The sequence below is a fragment of the Ceratina calcarata genome, unplaced genomic scaffold (assembly GCF_001652005.2).
Source record: "Ceratina calcarata isolate Rehan_Ccalc_2016 unplaced genomic scaffold, ASM165200v1 scaffold78.2, whole genome shotgun sequence".
Lineage (NCBI taxonomy): Eukaryota > Metazoa > Arthropoda > Insecta > Hymenoptera > Apidae > Ceratina > Ceratina calcarata.
Window position 1 is genome coordinate 593644 of NW_017179105.1, and position 13422 is coordinate 607065.

At 44.0% G+C, this 13422-nt stretch overlaps 3 protein-coding genes across 11 annotated transcripts in view; all 3 read left to right on the forward strand.

The window, feature by feature from the left end:
- The window catches only part of LOC108630512 (fibrillin-1), a 7451-nt gene extending 4760 nt beyond the window's left edge, over positions 1-2691 (forward strand). Inside the window, exons 8-12 of the mRNA XM_018033850.2 lie at positions 267-767; positions 950-2028; positions 2092-2240; positions 2307-2474; positions 2553-2691. Of these exons, the coding sequence (XP_017889339.1) occupies positions 267-767; positions 950-2028; positions 2092-2240; positions 2307-2474; positions 2553-2620 (1965 nt within the window). The 3' untranslated portion in view covers positions 2621-2691. The remainder of the gene's footprint in view (positions 1-266; positions 768-949; positions 2029-2091; positions 2241-2306; positions 2475-2552) is intronic.
- Positions 2692-2787: 96 nt separating this feature from the next.
- On the forward strand, positions 2788-6357 carry LOC108630513 (tenascin). 4 transcript variants are annotated; one of them, XR_003389864.1, is made up of 7 exons: positions 2788-2978; positions 3124-3223; positions 3279-4298; positions 4505-4811; positions 4919-5068; positions 5235-5913; positions 6025-6281. XR_003389864.1 is itself a non-coding variant. In XM_026818242.1 (6 exons), the coding sequence occupies exons 1-6, from the start codon at positions 2872-2874 to the stop codon at positions 6310-6312; spliced, it is 1806 nt and encodes a 601-aa protein (XP_026674043.1). In that variant the 5' UTR covers positions 2788-2871; the 3' UTR covers positions 6313-6357. The 4 variants fall into 4 exon arrangements, 2 of the variants coding, with proteins under 2 accessions (XP_026674043.1, XP_017889340.2); XR_003389865.1 differs by having other exon boundaries at positions 6191-6272; XM_026818242.1 differs by lacking the exon at positions 5235-5913 and having other exon boundaries at positions 6191-6357.
- A 332-nt stretch (positions 6358-6689) lies between these two features.
- The window catches only part of LOC108630811 (uncharacterized), an 11038-nt gene continuing 4305 nt past the window's right edge, over positions 6690-13422 (forward strand). For 3 of the 6 annotated variants that reach the window (XM_018034320.2, XM_018034321.2, XM_018034324.2), the window contains exons 1-5: positions 6690-7049; positions 9013-9156; positions 9498-9659; positions 9917-10093; positions 10694-10954. In XM_018034320.2, the coding sequence (XP_017889809.1) occupies positions 6779-7049; positions 9013-9156; positions 9498-9659; positions 9917-10093; positions 10694-10954 (1015 nt within the window). In that variant the 5' untranslated portion in view covers positions 6690-6778. The remainder of the gene's footprint in view (positions 7050-9012; positions 9157-9497; positions 9660-9916; positions 10094-10693; positions 10955-13422) is intronic. The other 3 variants (XM_018034323.2, XM_018034322.2, XM_026818244.1) reach the window with 3 other exon arrangements.

A 13422-nucleotide genomic window follows, 5' to 3' on the forward strand; every position in this document is an offset into this window, starting at 1 on the left:
ATTTCCTTCTATACATTTTAGCACGTAGCTATTTATTATTAGCATTGTTGTTCCGACGTCTGATTTCTTTTTAATTATAGGAAATGCGTTTTTCTAAGGTACATAAACTTTTGGGATTGACTGTATAGCCAATACATCCTTAAATCAGCGTGCTTCGTGTTAGATGAAACACTGTGTCAATTATAGTTAAAGAAAATGATAGCAAAATGAAAACGATTTTTATTATAATATTCATGTGCGATGCAAAATTGATTAATTCGTGTCAGATGTGCGATCCGATCTGCTCTTTCAACTGCGGCAACGGCAACTGCACGGCACCTGACGTGTGCACTTGCGAAGAGGGCTACGAACCAGATCCAGAGGACAGATTCAACTGCGTGCCGAAATGCGAGAACGGTTGCAATTTCGGAACTTGCACGGCACCCAACACGTGCACTTGTCATTCTGGATACGAGCTACAGCAAGGCAAATGCGTGCCGATTTGCAGCGAGCCGTGCGTGAACGGATACTGCGAGCTACCCGAAGTCTGCGGCTGCAACGACGGTTACGGACTGTCCAGTAATTCGAAGTACAAATGCGAACCCGTTTGCGAGAAGGCTTGTATCAATGGAATTTGCACTGGTCCCGGCGAGTGCACTTGCCACCCGGGTTACGAATTTAATGGTGACGATACCATGACACATGTCTGTGAACCTATCTGCTTTGAATTATGTGGACCGTTCGCGAATTGCACTGCACCATTTACGTGTACTTGCATAGACGGTTACGTGAGTAATACATAGACTCTAGATTTTATGTATTTTCCTATAATCTTATGCTATCTTAAAATACGCTACTGAGTATAAGACGTGAACAGAAATTGGAAAACAAATCCTTGTCTTCATTTTATATGCATTCACATTCACTTAAATTGTAAAATAACCGAAGTGAAAGAGAAAACGTTTTTCAGAAAGATGTACACCACATCTGCGAACCCATCTGCGAGCAGGAGTGCCCAGATGGGAAATTTTGCAGCGCGCCGGGCGTATGCACCTGCAAATACGACTACGAGCCATCAAAAACAAACCCCGACACATGCGTACCTATTTGCTACCCGTGGTGCGTCAACAGTTACTGCAGTTATCCTTATACTTGCGACTGCAATGATGGTTACGAAGCATTGAACAGCACTTATTGCATCCCTACTTGCGAACCATCTTGCATTAACGGTGACTGCGTCGCGCCGTACACGTGCACTTGCAAGAATGGTTATCGACCAAACACGACCAATCCTCACGTTTGTGAACCAGTTTGCGAAGAAGAGTGTCGTTTTGGAAGCTGTACGGCGCCGAACGAGTGCACTTGCGACGAGGGCTATCGGAAGAATGATTCAAATATTTGTCAGCCTGTCTGCCACAGAGCTTGCGTGAACGGATACTGCAGCAACCCGGACAAATGCACTTGTAACGTGGGATACAATTCTAAAAATGTATCGAACATTTGCGAACCAGTTTGCGAACAAGCCTGTATCAATGGACACTGTGTCAAACCGAATGAATGCGAGTGCCGACAAAATTATAGTCCAGTGGGAAATGATACAAGTGTTTGCGAGCCTGTCTGTGAACAAGAATGCAAGCACGGATTTTGCAGTGCACCTAATCATTGTACGTGTCACGAAGGATATGAGAAAGTTGACGAGATCTGTCAACCCTTTTGCGAGTCATGCGACAATGGAACCTGCGTTGAACCTGGATCCTGCAAATGCAACGATGGTTTCGTTACCGCTGAACGAGGGAATCAAAGTTTCTGCGAACCCTATTGCGAAAATTGCAGTAATGGAACGTGTGTGGCGCCTGGAGACTGCGAATGCGATTTCAGTTTCGTAAAAGAGAACGACGAGTGCGTCAAAGCGTGCGAAGATGACTGCAATAATCACGGATCATGCGATATTTTGAACAGAACCTGCGTTTGTGATTACGGATGGAAGGGCTCGAGTTGCGAGGAATCTCAATTCTGTATCCTGTCAGTGAATAACGAGAAACTGAACTTGTAAGTATCGATAAATAATCAGAAATTTGGTCAATTATAAAAATACTTGTTGCCCCTTTATAGATCAGACATCGATTATGATAAGATTAGTAAAATATTGGCGAATAGCTCGTCGTGCCATCAGAATTGTGTCGATGCGATCTCCAATGGAACATGCTTTAGAAACTATAATAAAGTAGAGAATGATACGATCGCGTGTCTGATTGAAGCAGGTAAGTACCACTCGATGCACGAAAAGGTACGTTTAACATATTTCTTGACTCGGCTCTCGATTTTAGATTCCGGCTGTAATAGTGTAAACGCAATTCACATGAAAGAAGCGAGTTACGTAACAGTAGAAGGAGTCGTTGGTCTTTTAATAATTGTTTGTCTAATAATTGTGGCCTGTATCGTGAGTGTAACTTATTTACTAGCACGAAAGAAAAGATCTAAAAACTATACCTTAGGTAAAATATAATCTTATATATATTAAAAAATTCTTAATTCTTAAGTATTCAACTATTTTTTGTAAAATTTATGTACAGGCAATGCGCCTCCGACGTCGACGCAAGGACAAGCCGCTCTTTTATCTGAAGAGGACAATACCCTATAATCTAACAAGTTCCGTTCAAAGTTTTGTTAAATCGTTATCTACATAATATCAATAAAAAAATTCTGATCAGAGTAGCTATCTTTTCATTTCCGGACCGATCGACGCACCAATCTCCTTTCTAATTTCCATGAAACCCCCGCAATATATCCGGTTTGTAACGATAACGCGATGTCTAAATACAGACAGACAGATAAACGTCGACGGTCGTCTGTTAGTCGAAGTTCAACTCGTCCTGAGAGTGCATATCGAATATGAATTACCTCCGTATTTTCGTTTTCGTGAATGCGATTCTTCTCGTCGAAGGAACGTCGCAATCTTCGTCCGAAGATACTCGAAACAAGTGCCTCGTGCACTACAGGTAATTCAGATAGTATGATGTGGTATCAGATACCATCGAATAATATCGTTTGAAACTGTTCATATAGAAAATTGTATATAAATAAATAAGGATAATACGAATATTAGCTTTTCTCATCTGATCGTCTAAGTCTTTCTCGTTCCAGTCGAAAACAAATGGTATACGTGCCCTATTTCGAGACATACAAGATCCGCAAATGGGGAATTTTCTATCAGATCAAAGAACGAATGAATTACAAAATAGAGGTAAGAGGTAATTGCCCCGGTTGCTATATTGTCCAATAAAACTTTTCGATCACAGTACAAGACCATATGGGTCGACGAGATGGACTGTTGCACTGGTTACCAACAAGTAGGAGGAAGAGTATGTAAACCAAGGTGCAGTACATCCTGCGTGAACGCGATTTGCACCAAACCAGACACGTGCGAGTGCAAACCTGGATTCAGGCCCTCGCTGGAACCAGGCAGGCAAGAGTACGTCTGCGACCCCTTGTGCGACGGTGATTGCCCGAACGGTACCTGCGTTGCTCCGAACCAGTGTAAGTGCGACCGCGGTTACTCGTTGCTCGACGATCTGCACTGCCAACCGATTTGTAACATCAACTGCGAACAGTACAACGCACGATGCACGGCTCCAAATCAGTGCCAGTGCAAGGAGGGCTATTTAGACGAATCAGCATCCAATAATAGCAGCACGCCAGTGTGCACACCGATTTGTAATGACTGCAAAAACAGTACTTGCACGGCTCCTCAAGTCTGTACTTGTAACGACGGATTTGAACACGCAGGCGAGTTTGGTTGCAAACCGCAGTGCGAGAAGGGATGCTTGAACGGCAATTGCATCGCCCCTAACACTTGCGTCTGCGATCTTGGCTATCAATTGAACCACAATGAATGCAAGCCGGTTTGCAGTCAGCCGTGCAAGAAGGGCACTTGCATCGCACCTGAAGTTTGCAGTTGCGACGAAGGTTACGGTTTAAGAGAATTGATCGGCGATGCTAGGTACATTTGTGAACCGGTCTGCGAGAGGGCTTGTGTAAATGGTACCTGCACGGCGCCGAACAATTGTACGTGCTACGAAGGTTACAGGGTCAGTGGTGATGATACCATGATACACGTGTGCTTACCGGATTGTGGGAGTAGTTGCGAGAACGGGGAATGTATCGCACCGGGAGTCTGCAGATGTAACGAGGGTTACACTATGCATAATTGTTATAATGGAACGCGCGAGAGCGAGACGAAAATGTGCTCGCCTTGCAAGCTTCCCTGCGAAACTGCTGGGACTCTATGCGTGGCGCCTGGCGTTTGTGATAAATTCGATGTGAGTCAATTTTCTTACGATTATCCTGCATTTATAGACGAATTCAGTTAAAGACTGTTCCTAATTTATTAAAATGTACAGAGAATCGGAAGCAGAATAGAAATAGATGAGAGAAATTTTTACATATAAAATCTAAAGTATTAATCTCGAAATATTTACTTCGCTCGGCACTGGTCAAAATGTATCACTTAATATTTTGAAAATAGATGGGTGACAACGCCACTTGGCACTGTGAGAGCATCTGCGATCCAGCTTGCATAAATGGGAGATGCATTCGTCCCAACATTTGCCTTTGCAACAATGATTATGTGCATACCAAGCAAGGTGTATGCGAGCCCATTTGTTCGTCTTGTGACAATGGTACTTGCATCGCGCCGAACGTGTGTCAATGTAAAAAAGGTTTCGTTCTGTTAAACGTATCCTGCGTGCCGCACTGCGAGAACTGCGAGAATGGAGATTGCGTGGCGCCGGACGTGTGCCAATGTCATAATGGATTCCAGTCAGATGGGAATGGTACATGTTTTTTAGTACTGTACAAATCAATTCGTAGTCTTTGTTCCATGTGTCTCTCGTGATTTTGCATGAAAATCAGCAGTTTTATTTTCATTTTTGGTTTCAAGTATCTGTGTGCTATGCGATGTACAATAGTACAGACGCGGTATCCAGGCTAGCTGGCACCTTGGCAGCGGTGACAATTTTGTTAATGGCAATCGCGAGCGCGGTGATATACTTGCTGATACGAAGACACCAGAGGAGACGAATAGGCGCAGGTATCTGTTGCATATATTTATGAAAGAGACCGGAACCTCGAGAGATAAACGTGGCGCCTGACTTCCGCGATTGATTAGAGAGGCTTTAGATAAGCAATGCATGCAGTTTGCCAATCTTTCTTTTCTAGTTCATTTAGCAACGTACGTTTGAATTTTTATTATTTAGTGCGAAGCGCAGTTCAAGAGTCCATCGCCACCGAGTCTCTGCTCGAGGAAGAAGATCATATCACGTCGCCTACAATGGATTTGTACGGAGCTGGAAGCTAGCAAAATCAATCACTAGAAGAGAAAAGTCTTCCTCTTAAAACAAAAAAAAAAACACTTCACGTCCATCATTAACCACTTGCACTATTTTGACGAGTCTGACTCGTGATGAAAATTTTAGACCAAACATGGATGTCACGAGTCGGGCTCGTTGTTCAGTTCCAGACCAAACATGAATATCAGCCTGACTCGTAATCGACATTTCAGGCCGAACATGAATATCAGGAGTCTGACTCATGGTCTTAGTTTTGGACCAAGTATGAACATCTCGAATGGGATTGCTTTCATCTTATGTAATAATCAAAGTATTTTTTTAAAGTTTTGAAATTGATAGGTCTCAAGTTTCGGCAAGCGCGCTCCACCGCTCGCCTCTCACCGTGACAATCGAGGCAGCTGCGTTTGGCCTGACTTTTCCCGAGGTTACGAATAGTGCAAGGGGTTAAATTTGTAATTTACCGATGCGTTTTATATGTATAAAGAAGGAACGAACCGTGCCCTGTAAACAACGTGTGACAAACGAAGCCCGATGACTACATCAAATGCGATTCGCACCCCTACCATTTGACATAGCAATATCAACAGTTAGTATTTCCACTGATTATTTGTATTAAACAATCTTTGCATAACGCACAGTATTTGAATAAAATATTTCTATCAGACGACTATATGTATATGCTTTCACTGTTAACAAGAAATATCAAGAGTCTTCGAGATCCGTCTGCAAGTGGTAATCACACTGAAAAGGGAGATCCACTAACGAGGCACGATATCGAACCCAGAGATTTCGAATAAAAATTCTCTATACGCCAAGCGTGTACGCTTTCACTATTAATAAAAGACAGCGATCGATTCTCGTAGATCCATTCTGGGAAGTGGTAACTATACGACGAGGAGGATCCCACTCACAAGACGCGATACGAAAACCATCGAGACTCGTGCGTTGTCTACGTAACCCGAATCGGTTCAAGGTGGAAAGGTAACAAACCAATAAGCCTTCACCTCCGGGAGGTTGGAGCAGCCCTGATCTCGATCGACGCCAAGGGATGAGAAGCGGAAGGGGTTGGGTGAAACAGGTAGGGTGGTGCATCGCGCAGCTGCAGTCGCGGTGGTCGACCGGCTAACGGAAGGAAGGCGTCAGTGAACGGGGGAGCACGGTGCCGAGAACGCGGTCTCCATCAGTCCCGATCGTCTCACCGTTGGCTCGTCTCGTATGAGAGACGTCGCGGCGCGACGCGTCGCAGGTAACCGAGGAGAGTTCCCGTGCAACGAGCGTGACAGTTTTTTCACGGAGAGATCGTACACGATATAAGGCCTGTGTCGGAGCCGTCGTCGTCTAGGGCGAGAGGGCGTGCAGGAGGAGGGCGGGAGGGGGGTAGGAGGGACGGTGAAGGATGTCGATGCGCCGCTGGTGGTCGGTTTCGGGGGTTGACTCGCGCCGCGGGGGCGATGAGCAGCGCACTTCCCTCCGCCCTGGGATTGACCTGCTGCCGTTACTTGCTACTGCTGACCTGCTGCCTCGTCGTCTTCCTGGCCACCAGCATCAGCTGCGGCACCGCCCGAAGTCGGCCCGAGGAGCCGCGGGCTCGCCTGACCCGCTCGCTACCGGCAGGTGATGACGTGCGCGGGTCCAGCTACGACGACGACGACATCAACGACGAGCTCGACGACGACGTCTATGACGACGAGGAGGATTACGAAGAGGAGAACGTCACTGCGGGTGAGTGTCGGGACGTAACAACCGTTGCCCTAAATTCGGTGCTGCTGGGCGAGGGTTGTCGACTCCCCTCGCTCGACGTTCGAACGGTGATTCATTACGCTCGAAAACGTTCAACGATCGTATAACAGAAAGGTGTAAAATGTGGAAAAAGGTGTGCAACGGTTCATGTTTAAGATGAAACCGTTCAGTGATGTATCATCTTCACGTGGCACCGATGTATACTAATCGTTGATCTTCGAAGAGAGCATCGTTTCAGAAATCGATTAATCGTTTGTGAAACATTTTGTATACTTCTAAGCCAGTCTTGCATCCTTGCACCGATTCATCCAAATCTGAACAGGTAGGCGTAGCGGGATCGTTATCATATTTTCTGGTGGACGATCGAAGAAACGCGTGTCGAGATTCTTGCCTCGCCTTCTTAGCGCCTGCTCGATACGAGCGTGTGCAAACACTCGGCTCCAGAATATACACCCAGAGAGCAAACACTTGTTACTGTCATTGTTATCGTCATCTAGACGTACTCCCTTCGTCACACGATAAGTAGCCCTCGTCCAGCTCATTAAATCCGACGAGAGGCGCGGGTATATGTTACGAGCCAGCAAAGGGTGGATGGTTGAGGATTTTCCTCGACTTAGCTTTCGACTTTTTTCAATAAACGCATCGTACATCGTACATAAATTTTTTTGTACCCAGAATTTGAATATCTCATTTTCCTGCATCAGGATTTCACCGTATTTCATCGGAATGTATTTGAATTTCAAACAGACAAATATTGAACTTGGTTTACGCGTGCGCGAGTCGGAAGAAGAGAAGCTCCGGTCGTTCTTGATTTTCGCGCCAACCACGCTGCCGGTATTGATTTTAATGGATGCTGCAAGCAGACTCTCGCCCGCATGTGGGAGTTTGCACACCGCCTGCAGCTGCGTAAGAATTTCAAAGAGATCTCTTGGTTCCACCCTCGCCGCCCCACAGAACGAGAAACGAGAACGTGGAAAGGGTTGAGATATCGTGCGTCATTCATCCCCGTCTTCACCCATTCAAAAAAAAAAAAAGAGCACCGGCTCGTGAACTTCCGGAATTTAGACGGAAACGTAGTTCTTCGTTATTCGCTGGGGCGCCCCCCATTCATTCCATCGACCGGGAGACACCGCTTCCCTTAATGTCCGAAACTGTATTTTCAGAAATGTCGTGCGCAAGACGCTCTTTACAGCTCGAGTTAATTAAGGTATACACGCGAGAACGGTGTCGCGGTTATCGTGCACGATTCTGAACGTTTGCCAGCGAAGTTTAATCGTCGGTACCTTAAACCGCGATACGTTTAACAACGGATGCAGTGCGATAATTAAGGGTGGATCGATATCTGGCGCGACGCCTGCAAACATAGCGAATTACGATTATTATTCCTGTTCTCGAACGAAACCGATTCAACGTCGTTGAAGAACGTCATCCAGATAATGTCTTTCGACTCTGGAAAATGGCCTGAACGACAATGCTTCTTTAGTTCATTAAACGTTCAGAATGTGTGCATTCACGGTTGGACAAACAGACACCCATGACAGTAGGTGCCCGTCAAAAGGGGACAAAGAGTTGTATCGAAGCGGGAGAATAATGGTTGAAAGGGAACTATGGATTGAAAGAGCGAGGCAACTGTGACAACGACAGAAATAACATTTTTATCCAAGTAGCTTCTCTAAATACTTGAAAGTCTATAACCAGATTGACTGAATCCGATGTAATTCTCGTAAGACGCATCTTCGACGGAAATTGAATTCCGAATGAGGATGATCGATTGTTATTGATATTCTGAAGATAGCTGGGGCCATGAAAAGTGGCCCCGATAGTACAGCTCGATGGAACAATGCGGCACGCTATTTAAAGGAAATAGCCTACATATTTCATGTAGCACACTATGGAGAAGCGTCGTAGATAATCTTGCAGGATATCGATTTTCGGCTGTTTTCAGCGAAGGGACAGTACCTTGGCTCGCCGTGCGATGTCTCATGCAATCCGGATCTACAGCACGTGTTCTGCGACGAGATCACCGGCTTCTGTGAGTGCGAAAAATTCTATCCAGTCCGTCTTGGGCCTAGTAAAGGATGTGCCAAACGTACGTACGCGCGAACATGTTCTCCACTCGGCTCGACTAGCCCCAACTAGGTCATTCCGATAACGCGGACAGGAAAACGAATGTCGATGATCCAACAGTTATTATTCTGTCCAATATCGAAAGAACACGTTTTATCCATTTCAAAGTTGATCCGAGCAATTCTATTCATCCTTCAATCGTGAAACAATTGATTATATTCGCTTCTGCTCTGATCCGACACTTTACCAACTGGACTCGTCTAATCAATTTATTTCTGACTAAGAATTAATAAATGAAAAGTCCGCGTTTTCGGATTCTCCACGTGACACAGGATCGAGACGACAGAGAATTCAATTTTTCAGCTAAAAAAATCGGCGAGCAATGTTTCTATCGGGCGACTTGCACTTTCACGGATCAGCACGCGACCTGCACTCAGGTTCAGCACAATGCCGTCTGCGACTGCGAGCAGGGTTACCACAGGGTGTCCCTGTCCAGGCCTAACAAGAAGGTGTTCTGCGCCGAAGGTACACCTTGCCAACTTCCTGTCCGAACTAATATCTATCTTACGAAACACGATAGAAACGATCTAACGATCTAATCTTTCATAAAACCTGCGTTCCTTGCAAAAAATTTCGACAAGATTTCCACATGCAATAACATACGTAAAACAATTCTTCTTTTAAATGATCTCATCCGATGTTAAATTAAATACCTTTCGTCTCTCAGACGATAAGTGAAGATCTCCCCAAGCAAAAGATTGAATTGTTGAATCTGTTGGCAGATCTGGTGCTGATAACGACAAACATTCCTACGCTGCTGTGCATAGCATCCGGAATAGCGATATTCACGGCTATGATCTGTTTCGTACTGAAACTGTTCAGTCGTGCGAGATACACAAGGCCGCGGCACTACGCCAACGCGAATCACGCGCCGCCGATGCTGTTCTCCAGCGACACGGGTAAGCATACTTCACTCTGATTACGATCTCCGGTAATCGACGCGATAACGCACACCTGCAATCATCGCGGACGTGCCTCGGAAATTGCGCCTATATCGCATTAAGAAGCTACCCAGCACCCGTTGCAAAATCAATAACCGACTAAGTATCGGTGAAGAACGCCGTGTGCCAAGGTCCTTGAGGAAAATCAAATCACTGCTGTCCACCGAAATCCGCGTTAAATATAGACCGGCCCCGTTTCCGAACCCATTTGCATCGTCAGCGAGTCAATAAGCCAATTCTTATAGAACGTTCGTATATTTCATTAAAATATGTATATAATTTTCTTAACAGAGTTTACTGAATTAATGCAGCCTTCAATTTTATCTTTTAACGAAATCAGTAAATAGTTGTTCATACTAGATGCTAATTCCTGTTCTGTTATAACAAACCTTATAGGAAAAATAGTATATGAATTATTGTATCAATAATTCTGTGAAACATGGTCTCAATTATTGCATCGACCACTCTGTCAAATACTGCATTAATATTTCGGACGATGCAAATGAGTAAACAGTGAGTTTCCGTTTCTACTTGAAGATCGATATCGTTCGATACCAGGTATCCCGCTGACGCTTCACGGTGGCCGTCCATCGTCGCGTTCCAGCCAGAGGAGCAGCACGGGAGGGCCGTTGACCTACGCGTTCTCCAGGAGGCCAAGCAGCGGTGGTAGCCGCGGTCCTTTGGTACCGGCGTCAAGAGCAGGTGCGGCACGTGCCGCCGCCATCTTGCTTATATCGTGTCACCTGCAGGCGACCAAAGGCGGGAACAAGCATCGACGTACCCTTAGCGACGTTGCTGAGGGATCGTCCGACGGCCTCGGTAGACGATCAACGATCTCTTTCTAAATCTTTCGTTTTCTGTCTTCTATCTATCTCTCTGTATCTCTCTCTCTCTGTCTTTCTTTCATTCATTCACTACCCGTGATCCGATCTATTTCTTCTTGATTAATCGTTCTTCTACTTTCATTATATACCGATTTGTGAAATTTGACGGAGTAGTCGAAAACGCGTCTAACGCTTCGAGCGTGCTAGTTATTACGAAAAGAAAAACGATGTAAGTAAAAAAATCTCGTTGACGGAAATTCTTCTGTGACATCGAAATGTAAATGAAAGTTAGATTTTTTTATTTACATCATTTTAACCGCGTAACGACCAGCACAAATAAGTTAGAATTGTGATAGCTTCGTGATTATTTGTTTGCATTCTATTCCCCACAAAGTCCATCTTTACGTCGTCCTTTTCATTTCGCCTCCTAAGTCGCCTCTGAGCGGGCGACACCGAAGAAGAAGATGGTGGTGGTGCTTCGAGTCGTACCTTATGTCGCTACTGTGTCGTAGTCGTTGTTATTGATATAATTAGCACTTGGTTCCCAAACCCCGAATTGCGTTCACCCGTTTCCTTCGTCCTCCGCGTTTAACACTAGATTGCCCAAGGAAGTCATTCTGACTGCTTTTGGGCAAATGTATAAATAATAATGCATAAATTATTTTTTCCCAAGTGAAGTAAATTTTTTTTTTTATTGTTAACATTTACTAATAACTTGTTATATGACTGTAAATAATATAAAAAATATTAAAAATTAATTTTAGACAAATTTCTTTACACATTATTCTTTCACAATGCAGTCATTTTTACTGCTTTTGGGCAATATAGGTATATACTAAGTTTCAGTCTTTCTAATGTTAAGGAAACGGGAAGCGCAAGCTTTCGCATTTCTCTGACACGAACAACCCGACTCTTTTCTTACTCTTGTTTGATCACAGTTAGAGTATTGTTTCTTTTTTCCGACAATGGTACTACGATCTTGAACAATCTCAAAGTTACTACAAACTGACAAAGTGATGTATCATTTCCCTCCCTCACACACTCATCCTGGATAGAAATTTTTGAGAGAACCACGTACACACATACGTGTGGCATTCGATGTGATTCGAACACAAATGCTGTTATTGTCACGTGAGGTGTGAACTCTATATACATTTATATATGTATATGTGGACTAATGTGTATTGAATAAAAATAAAGCGCTGCACGAGTGTGTTACGAGATAGCAAGATGGCAGCGGCCGATTTCGTTGCTCGTTAACGAACGAACTCTGTTCTCTGGTAAGACGTAGAGAGACACGAAATCTTTACGCACTAGCTAGCTCGCCGCACACGCACGCAAAACGGAAACGAGAAACGTACCGGTGATTCGCATGCGACGGGCCAGCTTCTTGTTACTTTTAACTATTTTATTTAACCGCCGTTCTTTCTTCTACTTTTATATAATATACTTCGCCACGCCCACGTCTCGACCGTGGGCGCGAATTCTCTGTTTTTCAAACCTGCTACGTTTCATTTGCTGCATTTTATACAAACGTCGCTTTTTGGTAAAAAAAAAAAAAAAAGAAAACTGTTACGAGAACGAACGCTGATTCTAGGATACAGCAAAGGGGAAGAAAGTTTGCTTCTATTCGTTACGCTTCCCAGCTTTTTTAATACGAGTCTATTGACGCGAATTAAAAGATCGCACGGATTTTACTCGCTGGATGCGCTTATTTAACGCACAGATAGAGCGAAGCTGCTAACGCTACGTATGCAACAGGATGCACGCGTTGTATCGTTCTTTCTCTGTCTGGCTGCATTCCGACCCGTGTGCGTCGTCAATCAATAAGAACCCTTAACGAGCTACCTGAATTAGAAACACTTGTCCGTAATAATCTCGCGGATCTTATTCGGAATCGAAACGCTCCAAGGTCCACACGAAATTACACGTGCTTAGAAATCAAATCGTTCGACGCAATTAAAGTGCTTATAATAGAAGGATCATCGCGAAATGCATCTATCGATTCATATAAAGTCCGTCACGAAGGTATTCGTACATTCCGTACACGATCGTTTTGATGAAAAATAGATAACGCTATATGATATTTAATTCAATTAACATGTGATAATACACTTTATCATAAAACAGTTACTATTATCTCGCATGTTAAGGGGCTATACCGTTCAAGATTTAGGTGATTTTTGAGAATTTTTTTGAAGAAAAGTATTCCATCGAATGTTTTTAAACTTTAGGGGTGTATTTGCCTAACTGTGTAAAATAATTTTTTCGTACAAAAATAATGAAATACGAGCGACTTATGTCAGTCAAGTGTAACACTGGTATAGTCCTTTAAGGATGTATTGGCTATACAGTCAATCCCAAAAGTTTATGTACCTTAGAAAAACGCATTTCCTATAATTAAAAAGAAATCAGACGTCGGACGAACAATGCTAATAATAAATAGCTACGTGCTAAAAAGTA